General features: G+C 42.2%; 1 protein-coding gene across 9 annotated transcripts in view; it reads right to left on the bottom strand.

Moving 5' to 3' along the window:
- Positions 1-13,342, bottom strand: part of CSGALNACT1 (chondroitin sulfate N-acetylgalactosaminyltransferase 1) — a 59,967-nt gene that overhangs the window by 20,003 nt on the left and 26,622 nt on the right. For all 9 annotated transcript variants that reach the window (XR_008466674.1, XR_008466675.1, XR_008466673.1 and 6 more), the window contains 3 exons: positions 11,820-12,076; positions 9,212-10,133; positions 861-1,077 (listed from right to left, as the gene is read on the bottom strand). Coding sequence is in view for 1 of the 9 variants with exons in the window: in XM_054203318.1 (XP_054059293.1) it covers positions 861-1,077; positions 9,212-9,845 (851 nt within the window). In the remaining 8 variants the exon portion in view is untranslated. The remainder of the gene's footprint in view (positions 1-860; positions 1,078-9,211; positions 10,134-11,819; positions 12,077-13,342) is intronic.

The following is a 13,342-nucleotide window of genomic DNA, read 5'->3' as shown; positions in this document are numbered from 1 at the left end:
CAGAGTTCAGATCTTTCGCATTTTGTTAAGAAACATTTACTAAAATCTAAGTATCAACCAGAGATCAAGCCAGTAGCCTAAGGGTAGGACCAATCTTAAATAATGCTAGACATCATGCCTCAACTTCCACAAAGTTTAGTCAGCAAGAGTTCATCTTAATCAGTAAAGAGATCAGCATGACCAGAGGGTGATTTCTCCCATCCTTAAACAAGCAACTACCAGATGGCTAATTTAGACAAGGAGCCTATTTTTAGATGGCAAAACAAATTAGATGGCAAAACAAATATTTTTAGGCAAAACAAATCCCACTGTAAGAGCCAGTATCTGTTGCTAACACAGTCTTTTCTGGGCAGCTCTTTAAAGCTACACCTCAATTACATTCTTCCTCCAAGCATCATCTCTGTGCTGAAAAATAAGTTTAAAAGTAACTGCTCTGAAAGTTCAAATACATTTCCTTCTTGAGTCTTATTGCCTTAATCTTTAATTGGGCCTGGAAAAGTGTCTGGGAGCACTAATTTCCTTTTTCCTTAGAAATATTCCTTTGCAACTAATGGCATGAAATTCTCATGTTGTCACAGTCGCATGTGCCCCAAAAAACAAACTGAGACACATATGCCAGGTACATGCAAATCAGAAACACTGATGACTGGAATATAATTGCTTTTACTGCTAGTCACAATGCATTAAGCAGCCAAATGCCTTTCAGTCTCTGTAATTTCAAAAATTACTTCTTAGTGGCACAATGAAATGCTATGTAAAAGTAGCATGATTTTTACTGAGTAAGGCCTTCATAACTCCTGAAATTGCATCTTACTTTCCAAGTAAGAAAAAGCAAAGGCAGCACTGGAATGGAAACCTACCTGAAATTCTGCATGAATTGTCGAAATTTGCTGGCTCTCTTGGCCAATGGCACAATGACATTAATAAGTGTGTCAGCCATATTGACATCTTCATTTTTCACTTTCATTACAGGACCAAATGGCCGGAATAAAACAATCTTCTTGAACTGATGTTTTGTGTCTCCTTTGAAAGTCAGCTCATACAACGTGCCTTTGTCTTTTTCTGTGCGGTAGATCCCTGTGTGAAAACAAGAGAGAGGAGTTTTTGGATTAAAGCTGGGCTCCTGAGGGAAAAAAAATGACACAGTCCTCATATGCTACACCTAAGCTGAAAAGGCAGCAGAGGCATGAGATATTTACTTTTAAATCAGTACACGATCCACCATTGTTTGGAGGAGGCTGTCATTATGACAGGGACACAGCCCCAGGGTTGCAGGAACCATTTGGTATTCTCGCAGGCACATTCCTAGGCTTGGCTGAGTTACAAACCTCCGAAGGTTACCAATTGCTCACACTCAGTATAACCCAGCAGACATGCTGTCCTTATTTTTCAGACTGCTCCAATTGCACACTGCAGGCATGCATGGTAATGGGGATGCAGAGACTGCAAAAGGCAGCCTGCCTCTCTGCAATATGAATGATTAGGCCATCTCCCAGAAAAGCAATTTCCTAGTGAGCATGTTAATTTCCTCCTTTCTGGAAGGTTCTCTGGGAAGTCCCCTAATAAAACTATGCAACCAGCCCCCAGCAGCCGTCAACTTCACTCACTCCCAATCAGGACCAAACTCTCCTTTTACTCAACTCTCAAGAGACTTTTATTTTCTTTGTGGCAACGATGCCCACTCCTGGGCGAGTAATGGTCTGCAAGGATGACACTATGGAGTTTCTCAGAAGCTAGACCTCGGACACAATCCTGAAGACTGCATTAAATGGTCTCCAAGGATATTTGATTCACAAAAGCATGTACTTATTTCACGTATAGAAGGAACTTTTAACATACTGGATGGGTGAAATCGGTCCCATGCTGGGGGCTGACATGAACTATAACAACATTGGTCATGTCCCACTGAAGCACTACTCTGATACCTTAAATGAGGTAAAGTTGGCAAAAAGGCTATAGATTTTACCCACTCTAACTGACACTTCATTACCTACAGTGCATACTGAAATAAAGCCTTTTCAAAGTTAGATCCATTAAGTTTAAGAAGAAATAATTAAAAGCTAATTCTAACTACTTGTTAAGCCACTGTAAATATCCTAACGGCTTCACCAGTAGAAGAGTATAATTTCATGGTTTTCCATCTCCTGCAGAAACTCCAGAGACAAGAAAAAGATGTCTGGAAGAAAACTCCACCACTTGACTTGTTTCTTCTTTTTTCTCTCTCTATTTATGAAGAACAGCTTGATGAAAATAATGCCTTTTTTTTTTTTTTTTTTTTAATCTTAGTGATTCCCTGATGTATAACATTGCTGTGCGTCTAAACCACAGACTGTTAGCTCTGTCTGTATTTCTTGTGAAGGTCTGGGTCAAAGGTTTCTTTGAACAGCGAAGTGACATAAGCTCTTCATCTTGTATCGTAGCTTTTACATTGGTAAATCTAGAACATACAAAAGATTAATGAGGTGTGATATTATCTGGCCAGAGTTCTGTGAACTGTCTTATTTTCACTTTCACGGTGTGTTTTATTCTTAATGAGCACTTCAGTTAGTTAATACTAGATGGAGATATATTGATCTGTTATTCACTTCATGTTTTATTTCTAATATAAGCTGATTCAACGAATGATACAATCCTCTCTCCAGGATAGCAGGTGATTCTAATGAGATAGCAGCTCCATCATTATTTTACTGGTAATCTTTTAAAGCTGTGCCCTTGACTCCCTGTCCTGGTTTGAGGTAAAACAGAACCAATTTTCTGTTTTGTAATTTTACTTTTTAGCTGGGCCTCTTCTAACTGACTAACCTCTGAAATTAACAGCATATTGTTCAGAAACTGTTCACTCTCCGAGTGACAAGACCTGATTATACCGAGGAATGGTACGCACAGAGGCTCTTGCTTATACTTATTGCTATAACACCCAAGGTCAGCTAGCTTCGCTATTTGCCCCGTTAGAGGGTTGGAAGCGGAAAAGCATAGAGGGGTCACACCTGTAGGGAGAAGCAGACAGGACAGGTGACCCAAAACTGACCAACAGGGGTATTCCATCCCATCTGCATCATGCTCAGTATAAAAGCCGAGGGATCAAAGGGCCAAGTCTCTTTCTTCAGTGGCCGATGTCTGAGGAGGACCCTGCGTGCTTGTCTGCTTTTGATCCCGATCCGAGCATTCCTGACTCCAGATCCAGAATCCAGCTCCTGTCCATCACTGACTCCAGTCTGGGACTTTCCCTGTGTCTGCCGGTGATGCAATCATCATCCTGGGAGCTGGATACGGTTTTGTATATATTGTATACATAATTTTTTTTTATTTATTTATTAATATTTTCATTAAAGTAGTTTAGTGCTTTTTCTAAACTCGTAAATCTCTTTATCTCTTCCCCTCCTCTCTTTGGAGAGAAGGGGCCATCTGTCATTCTGGTTGGCCAACGCAGCCAAAATCACGACACTCCCCCTAGCGTTTTCTATATAGTAAGCCCAAGGTTCAGACTATGAACTACATCTGTTCTTGAACTTGAGCCTGCACTTGAGGTCATCTGAATGGTGACCTAATAGTCCCTGCATTTCCTACTGCTGGTGGCCAGAGAACTGAAATCTGGGCCTTTGAATTCTGCTCCTCCATTTATTCTTACAGAAAGCCTGCTGATGATCCAAGTGTGTTGCTGGGTGTACTCATTTCCTCAGGTGGTTTTTGAACACAGGTCTTGCCAAGGAAGTTAGTGTTGTGGAAGGTTAAGGTAGCCTTTTGACATTAAGCTAAATGAAAATCTAAATTAAATCTGATTTGCATTTTCTCTAGAGAGAAATATATAGGACCGTTTAATGTGTTTGACATAGTGAACTGACATTCTTCATAATAACAAAGATCTATATTAAATTAACCAATTTAATAATATCTGCCACACAATATCTCAAAGTCTTTGCTTCTACATCCTCTTCTACTCCAGCCAAGAAACAATGAGCCCACAAATACCAATTCCCAAGAGACATGTACTACATTTGTGGAATAAAGGAAGCTTTGCTAAATAAGAAAGAAGAATGAGAATGCATGTTATAACCCAAGGGGGTCTCTCCTAGTGCTATACAACCATCAACAAAGGCTGCTTCTAACTCTGCAGTCTTGTTCTTGTTCAGGATTTCTACTACAGCTAAAACCAAACAGTTTAGGTGAAAGCAAGGTTCCCTTGTGCAAGGTGGTAATCCAAGAATTTATAATCCTAACATTTTACCTTGAAGATAATTGTATGCAGGTTACTGCATATAATTAAATATGCTTATTCTTGATGTACATTTAAACCATTTGTTTTCCCTTTTTAAAGCATCTTCTTTCCTTTTTTAAGCATCTTCTTGTTAGAAGCAGAGAACAAATTCATTTGCCCAAGGTCAGGCAGAGAGCCTTGGAAATGAGCCTGAATGTCTTGAGTCACTCTGGGGACTCACCCAGCAGAACATCCTGCCTTTCACAAGATTTTTCCATTTCCGAAGGCACTACTTCATTTGTGCCATCAGGACTTTTTACATGATTCAGAAAGATGTATCAAGCAGCCTCAATTCTAAGAGATGAGCTATAAAGAGGGAGAAAAGGTAGTCTCAAAAAAGTAAAACAAGAACCCTCTTCCTGAAAAGGTTGCTCCTGAAATGAAAGCTTTGAAAAGGCCAGATGTTCACTATGGATAAAAGAAGGTTAATTGATCATCTATTGCATCTAGTACAGCAGCTATGTTTCAGAATATGCACCGTTGCTTTCAGAGGCAGGGAGAAAAGTCAGAGCCTTTGGAAAACCAATGTAAAAAAAGTGAACAGGAGCTTTGGGTCAGCAGAGACACTAGCCCTAAAATGAAGGAAAAGGACAAGTGAGAAGCAAAAACAGATCTGGGTTGAAGGGTTGACTTAAGAGCAGTAAGTGTCCAGTCTCTGGAGCAGCAATTCCCAGGGTTCTCTAAAGAAACAGAAAATACCTGATCTCTATTCAGCAGGGTAGAGCAAGTTTCAGAGATCTACATGGAACTGATAACTAGCAAACAGCCACACAACCTTAACAAAGTGTTGTTAAGTGGATGACAATTTTAGCGCCATTTCCACAGACCATAAGTTTCAGGTCTTCCACTGTCAAGAGAAACACTCCCTGGACCCGTGCTCATTACTTATATTCTGTTAGATGTTGTAGGAACCGCTGTTAGGATTTATCAGCATTCATTGTCCCCATTTTAACTCAGTATTATGGTGGTCTTCCCATGCAGTAAAATACAGCAGCTTAGCCTTTGAGGAAGACCATCATCCTTTCTCCCAATAAGCTTCCACGGCAAAACAGCATCAGCTAGTCCAACACCAGTAGCTGTCAATTTGAGAAAGCAAAGCTACTCCTTTTCATTTGTCTCTGAGACCTTATTTAAAATTCCAGTCACTAGACAGCCACATACTTCAGGTAAGAAAACTTATGATATAGCATATTTAACAGTGCCATGGCAGGGCATTTGTGAAACAAGCCAGGGATTTTCTGGAACTCTTCCCATTCGGAAAGAGTATCACCAGACAGTGATTACATTCACTTACAGAACACAACACCTAGGCTTGTCAGAGTCTCCAATTTTTTTACCTACATCTTTGAGAAAATGAATGACTTCCAAATCTATTCAGCTCTGCTGCCATTTACATAAATTAATGACCAGACCTGTATTCGGTGAGCAACTGGATTCCTGTTGGAAACAGAGCAGCCTTTTGCCTGCTTATAAGGCACAGAAATTTCTGATCTTTTCCATGTTGTTTCTTCCTAACTCCTCGTGGCAGAAAACCAGTAAACTTGGTATAGAAGTAGGAGGAATAAGGGGGAGAGGGTACGATTATAGCAGCTGAACAGCCCAAGTGCCTCTGTGAAGAGAGAAACGCAGCAGAGCAGCAGCCAGATGGATACATTTCAGGCCCCAGGGAGAAGGTGTGGTTCTCTTGGTTTTGAATAAGAAAAAATGGAAAATTCCACCACGTGTCAGCTATTACTCCTGGAAGGAGAACCGTCTGAGAATCCTATCCAAATTTCAAGTAACAGCAAATCTGCTGAGAAGGAGTTTAGCTCAGATGTAAGGTACTAGGGTCACAGTCTAATTCCCACGCGCAAGTGGTTTTGTCTAGAAACTGCAGAGGATGCAATACTTATTTTAAGACATCCCAGTCACAGAGACAAAACATTTCTCCTTAAATGTAAGAAGTGTTTGACGTAACATTTTCCCTCTGCAAAGATAAAAACAGAGGCATGAAAGGGAAAATTGGAAGAGATAGAGACCTTAATCAAATTTATTGTACCACACCACCATCCTGCCTATTGGCATATGTTAGCAAGAAACAAGTACTGAAAAAACAATAGGAGGTACGACACGTGACCCACAAGAATTGAAAAATCCACACAAGAGGCCCAAGCAAACAAGATTAACTTGCACTACTATATGCTAGTTAAGACTTAGGATCAGGAACACACTTGAGTAAAGTCAGTGTCAAAGGCTCCACTGAATAGGGCACTGAATGCAGACACGTTTCACGTATCAAGAGAAGCAGTTCAGGCTTTGAATCCTGTCTCTGGCCCTGATTACCTGATTTTCTTTACAGCACATCCCTCCACCTGCTCAGCCTTAAGATGAGGGCAGTAGCCCCACCTTGAACATATGAGATGCATAAAGCTTTTGTGTGCAGTTTTTGCTACAGCAGCTGGGAGATAAAAAGCTTCCAGGGTTAAGTGGTACTACTTTCAGTGCAGACCTGGGCCGCATCTCCCAGAAAGCTCCAGCTACCCTGGGCAGTTCCAGAAAATGAAAACAGGTGGCTTTGCTGGCTGGGTAACGGCACTCACTGTTGCTGTGTTGCTGGATTGATACGAAGATGACAGAAGCTGCCATGGAATCCAGCCTTTTGCTAACTTGTGTAGGCAGTGGCACCTGCAGAGTGCTGTCTCCAAAACAAGTTCTGAGTCCAAACCATACTTGAAATGCAGAATTAGAACAGAAAACTCAGTCCTCCCTTCTCCTGCTCAAGTTACACAGAGCAATGGATTTGTTTGTGCTTTGATCAGCGGTTTTTGCCTTTCTTGGAGAATGGAGGATGGGAGAGACTGCCAATAAATGACAGAGACTTCCAGAGGAACTCTGCAGGGAAATCTTCTGCTAAGTCAGGTCTTTGTTTCCAGTTCTGATGCACAGATCCCTGCATTTGCAGCCAAATTAGTTTGTACTGCTGAGTAAGAATTAGAATTTGTTACCTTGCACCTATGAAGCAAGGGCTTGCCTGCAGGGGAGGAGGACACAAGGAAGGTTTCTTGAGCTCATACTGAGCCGCATGCAGGGCTTTGGTTTCTTGAGCTCCAAGTAGCATGCAGGGCTTCCTCCCTCTGGATTATTTCACCGTGCTATGTGAAAGCCAGCAAGGCCACTAGTGCATGAAGAAACTCCACAGAGACAGCACTGCAGTGTGCATCCCTTCCCCATGCCTTTCTGCACACCGGATCACCAGATTCTGCTCTGTTCCCCAAGCAAAGACCTTTGATTGTGCATAAAGCCAGGCTCTAAGCAAAAGGTTTAATTTAATGGAATATTAAGCAACGTATGTCAGGAAACATCTCCTTTCCCCTCACCCTCTCCTCATGAAACAGCTGGTGCCAAACAGTCATGCATGCTTGTTCAGCTCCTGTAATAAACAGTGGAAACATATTTTGAAATGATAAACATAACAACAAATGGAAAGGAGACTGGAAGCATGTAGCTCCATGATGCAATCAAATGCTGGCAGGCAACGGCACTTCCCAGGCCCAGGCCCTGGTCCCATGTCTGAGCTAGAGGAATTTGACTGGTATGAAGGAAGTGCCTGGACCAGAGGGGAGCCAGGACCTGCCTCATCAAGGTCTCCACAGTCTGAACAACTCATGTCCCTGCTATGGGAGGCACCTGCCAGAATGGCAGGTATATCCCACCACGGCCTCAAGAACCTACTGTCTCTTGATAGCACCATCACCAGAGGAACATACACAGACAGTGGAAATGAACAACTGGACATTGCACAACAGCAATAGTTTGTCCTCATCACATGTTGGATGCATTTTGCTCTGCTCTATTCATAAATATTGGATGAAGAAAACAATCCACAGCAAAATCACTAGTGAGACAAGCATGGAGGCTTGTGTTCAGCACATTAGAGCCATCATTCCATAAAAGGTGGGCATCTTATCCACTTGCAGCACAAACATCTCGCTTACAGACAACACTGTTGAACAATAAGCAGGGAATATGCCAGCTCCTATGAAGTGAAACTAGGACAGCCATATTACAAGTAAAAATGTAGCACTCTCATTGAATAAGAAATGGTCATGAGCCCTTGGAAAGAAGATCTGTGAACTCTTCTCTCATATCGTGTTTCTGCTGCACATGTCCCTACCATTTTAAGTCAGAGTTGCCATGCAGCAGGGGATAACCTGAACAGGTACCAACCACAGAGACATCACAACTCCTGGACTACATCTGGTGCCTCTGTCTGGCTGGGAAAAGGCAGTCTGACTGGAAACAAGAAAGCACTTTGGATTTAGTGACAAAAGATGTGAAGTAAAACTTGTTGATGTTAAAATTGGCACTTTAAAAATCCACAACTACTGCCTCAATATTACATGTGAGGGTAAAGACTGTTTAGCTCACTTTAGAATCCAAGAGCTAAGGTGCACCACTCGCGATAGAGGAGATAACTAGTAAAGGCTAAGCTTTCCTAGTTATTTGAAGTTGTAGGTAATACCAGCTGAGTTACTGAGCTCGTCAGCTGCTGTCCTCAAAACCTGTCTTGCCACTCTGACTCTGGCAGAGCTGTGCAAGTGGAAGTAAGGGTAACAGTGGAATTTGGATTTGAACTGCAGTTGTCAGTCTTAACACTGGTAAGAGATCTGGGATTGCAGCCTGGTCATTGACTCCTCGCTTTGTCAGTTCTGAGGCAAGGACATGACTAGAGAGCTGTGAGCACACACTGGTGGTCACTATGAGAGACTGGCAGGCTCTGTTGCCACAAAGTCTCATTCCCCAGGAAAGCTGCCATTCTGCAGTTGTGCCTGAGACAGCATCACTGGGTGACAGCACTAACACCATCCCAGATGTCAGTGCTCTGAGATAATGCCCATCTCCCACAGCAACGCAGTTACACCAGAACCCCCTCACCAGTGCTATGTGGACCTTCTAACCTGCTGTCTGCATACAAACCTTCAATGAAGTCAGAGGCTGTGTATACACGGTGTTTTGCATTGCTGTCCCCCTCTGGTTTGTTCAAACTCCCAACAGCTAACTCGATCACCTCTATCAACTCATCTCGCTTATCCTTCCTTACAGGTTTCTCTTCTGGGTGACGCGTCAGCCCTGTCTCCAGTTGGTACACCTTCTGCAGGGTAAAGCTCTCAAAGGGCACGGCCGCATACTCTGTGGAGAGCTTAACGCCACTGTGCACCTCTGCTTTGTCTACTTGGGAACGGAGAAAAGCCAGCAGGTTAGCCTGGACCTTCTCTGGGTTACTATTGTCAAGCCGAATGTCCAGGGGGTCTGGGTACTGGTCCTGCACGTTCTTAAGCTGCTCATTCCTGCCCTGGAGCTCAGCCTTCAGCTGGGCAATTTGTTTCTTCAAGCTGATGATATAGTTGCGGTGTTGCTCTTCTCGCTCTTGCAGAATGGCTTCATATCCCTCCTTCACAGTTGGACTGTGCACTCTGGGCAAGACAAGCTGCTGGTTGTCACCCTTGGGTGTGCAAGCCAACATATAAACAATAGACACCAAGCAACAGGCCACCACCAGCAGGCCTACAAGTCGGGGGAGAAATAGAATACATCCTCGTCGGAGCATCATCTCTCAAAAAGCAGAGTCTAACCCCACACATGCAACAGTTCTTGCATCCATGCAGTGCCACAGAGGCCCCTGGACTTGGAGTACTCTCACACAGATGCATGTATGTGCAGGAACTGGCTTGTCAGCTCTCTTAAAAGGTGTGCTCTGCCTCTATATTTGGCTCTCTCTGGTTTTTACCCAACAGGACCAAAAGACAAGCTGCGAAGCAGACAGGACAGCTCCTGATCCTCATGGCAACACCTACGCTGCTGCAATGTGATCAGCTGGTGGCTGATGGAGCCTGAGGACCTGAAAGACAAATGACAAGGACAGTCATTCAGGCACATTAGAATTTGGTCATTTAGTCCAGACCATTGAGAGTGTTCTATGAATTTACCTTGTTTCTCAACTGTTCTGGCAGATCTCAGAGCTGCGAAGTGCTTGTGGTAAGACACAAAAGGTGCCAAGACCTTTATGCAGGAAATCCTGTATGCATGCATTTAATTTTAATAACATGACTTAGCCCATTGCCAATGAAAAACTAGTCCAGGACTCAAAGTCCGCCATGCTTTAGAAATAGTAGGAAGTCGTCATTTGTTACTTTCTGGTGAGATGTTAAAGTGCTCAGTTCATCCGAGCAATGATGGCCCTCCAAGCATTCTCAACTCTTGGAGCACTCAAATTTTGAAGGTAGTCAGTCCCACAGCTACTGCATACATTTCAGATTCCAGGCATGTTTTTCCAAAACACCAGGTGACAAATGTGGTCCCATTTGAACATATAAAGCCTGACCTAAAGCATAAATTTGATAACCAGGAAACTAGAAACTGTTATCAAGGCCATTTGCTGCAACTAACATTTTTGACATATCCTACCAGATGCTCCCATAAAAGCCAAAGAACTAGGAATAGATTTTTTCAGGAGCATCCAGATCAAGTCTTACTCAAAATCAGGGGAAGCGTTGTTTACATCTGGGAGGCTGTCATTATTGCACACTATGCTATCATTTAATGGCCCACTTCTGTTTCTTATAACATTATAAAAAGTCTTGCAACAATGTACGCTACTACTGTGTTTTCCATGTATGCTCTCTGCTCAGGAATGAAGACCACAGAGGTGGTTTAGGGAAAGCTGGCTTAGGTATTTTTTAAAATAAGAGAAGTTAAAACTGTGAACATTATCTTTTTTAGTAAGACTTCCTGAAGTATACTTAGAAACAGGAAAGAAAAATTAGATGACTGAAGATGAATATTGATCTATCTGTAAGCTACATTAAAACAATTGCGCTGAGAACACTACCAGCGGGATTTTCAAAATCCTTCAGTTTTGTCCCAAATCCATGCTGATGCAAGGAACTTCATCATTTACTCAGCTGACAGTAGATTTCGGCCAAGACTGAGTAACATTCTAGATTACACTGTGACACTGCATTGTTAGACTCAAACACAATCAAATAAACCCCATGACACTCACCCCGTGAATGCATGCATGACATTATGACACTTCTTTTGACAATAGAGATTGATAGCCATTTTAGTCACACTTCCTTGCCGGCAGACCGTTAAGTAAAAACAGTCTATCTAAGAATAAGAGTTTTGGAGTTATTTTCAGTTATTTCTAGTCTTGAGTCAAAGTCTTCCGTAGGACTTTCTATCAACTGCTAGATGACTTACCCCTCCATGGGCTTGACTGACTATTACTCTACATACAGCAGTTATGCAGAGATATTTCTGATCTTTGAACTGTTATCAATATTTGATCAGTCTGCAGAGCTTCTAGGGAAAAAAACCCCACACACTTTTAGACTAGAAATTGAGGGGGCTAGAGTGAGCTGTAAAAATACTACTCTATTTTTCTCTAAGTAATGCTGAATAGCTATTAGAGTATTTATAGGATTCTCCAGAAAATGTCAGTGCTTTTAAAGGAAGAATTGTTGACGTTGAGGAGAATATTCAAGCATCAGGAAAAAGGACAGGATGAAGTTGGCGCCCTTACCTTTTTGCTGTGATCTTCTCTTTGGAACATCTTGATCTGCTACAGCTACTTTTCAGCTTGCCACAATCTTCTCCTGTTTATCTCCCTTCTTATGCCCTTCCCAGAAAACGCACATACTATAAAAAGCACTGTCAGCCTCAGAACACCTCTTCATTGCTTTCACATTTGCCAGCTGCCTACATCTTCAGTCTGTCTCCTGTGTGGTGAAAGGCTGTAGTGGAGACGCTTCCTATGGATGCGCTATAAAAGCTGGCCTCCTGCAACGTAAAGGAGCTTGTCAAAGCAGGGAAAATTAATCTGGGCATTTCTAACTCTACAAGAGATCTGGCTAGAAGACTGCAAGAAGGTAGTGTGCAGTGAGACAGGGTCAGGAAGTGGTGAGATGTAGTACATAAAACACTGCTGTGCTTGTATGCTTCACTTCACACAATTAGTCCATTGACTGAATTGGCAGAAGCTGAACATCACTGAAAGGATTAGTTGTGCTAACACGGTATAAACTGAAATTACATCTCAATGGCTTAGATAAACACACAATTTCATTTCTGTAGGCAGCAACAGATTCGCGTTTTGCGTAAAGAGCTCTTCAAATGTTGACCTTAAAATATATGTGTGTGTGTGTATATATATATATAGCTATCTTCACTAAAACATACTGGTTCTGTCTTCAGGGTGCTCCTTCTTTCCTATCTAGTTTTCTGGTTTATAATCTCACTCATCTAAAATGTATGTTTAAAAACACTTCAGGACAGTAAATTAACTAAGCTACTTTGTCCTTTGAATCACCATTCTTGTAACAAGAAATTCAGGCCATGGGGATTTCCACCTTCTTCACGGAGATTTTAACATCATGACTGGAGGCATCCTGACAACAAGCACTCGTTACTTGCCCTCTGTTGCTAGATCTGTCTTCTAAAATTATATTGGTGGCTTCAGTGGCATTGCCTTATAGTGACTGACATTTAAATATACAGCTGTTACTGTACCACTATCTCATGGGCATGCTTGTGAAAGCAGTCCCAATCCATGTCAGTGCCAAAAAAAGCAGATTACTTTAAGTCAACACTGAAGGTGGTCACAGCTAAGGCATCTCAGCTGCACAGACAGTACCAGAAAGCCAGGGATGGTGACTCCTCCTAACAACCGTTCTGTTGATTTCACCAGACCTACACAGTTTCACACCAACTGAGAGAATCTGAGATGAAGGGGAGACAAACTGAAATGTCAGTTTTTTCCAGGAACTGACAAAAACACCTCTGTATTTCACAGCAGTCAGTTGCACCAAGCAGTATTAGTCTATTTGCAAAGAGAAGTTTTAACGAATATGCAGTGGTTAGTCTGATAGCTGAGGAAAAGGACATTAATTCTAAAAAAGCCTCTGTTTGCAAAAATATCTTCAACCTCACTTCAACCTGTTAGCCCAGCCAGAGGTCAGACCAGCTCACAGAAGTGCTTTTCACTTGTTTTCAAGGAGCCTGTGCCCAAAAATGATCTAAACACAGAAACAGGTTCTGTCATCACTG

Source organism: Rissa tridactyla, chromosome 5, assembly GCF_028500815.1.
Source record: "Rissa tridactyla isolate bRisTri1 chromosome 5, bRisTri1.patW.cur.20221130, whole genome shotgun sequence".
In the NCBI taxonomy this organism is placed as follows: domain Eukaryota; kingdom Metazoa; phylum Chordata; class Aves; order Charadriiformes; family Laridae; genus Rissa; species Rissa tridactyla.
Note: the sequence above shows the minus strand (reverse complement) of the source record. Positions and strands in the feature narration are given on the sequence as shown.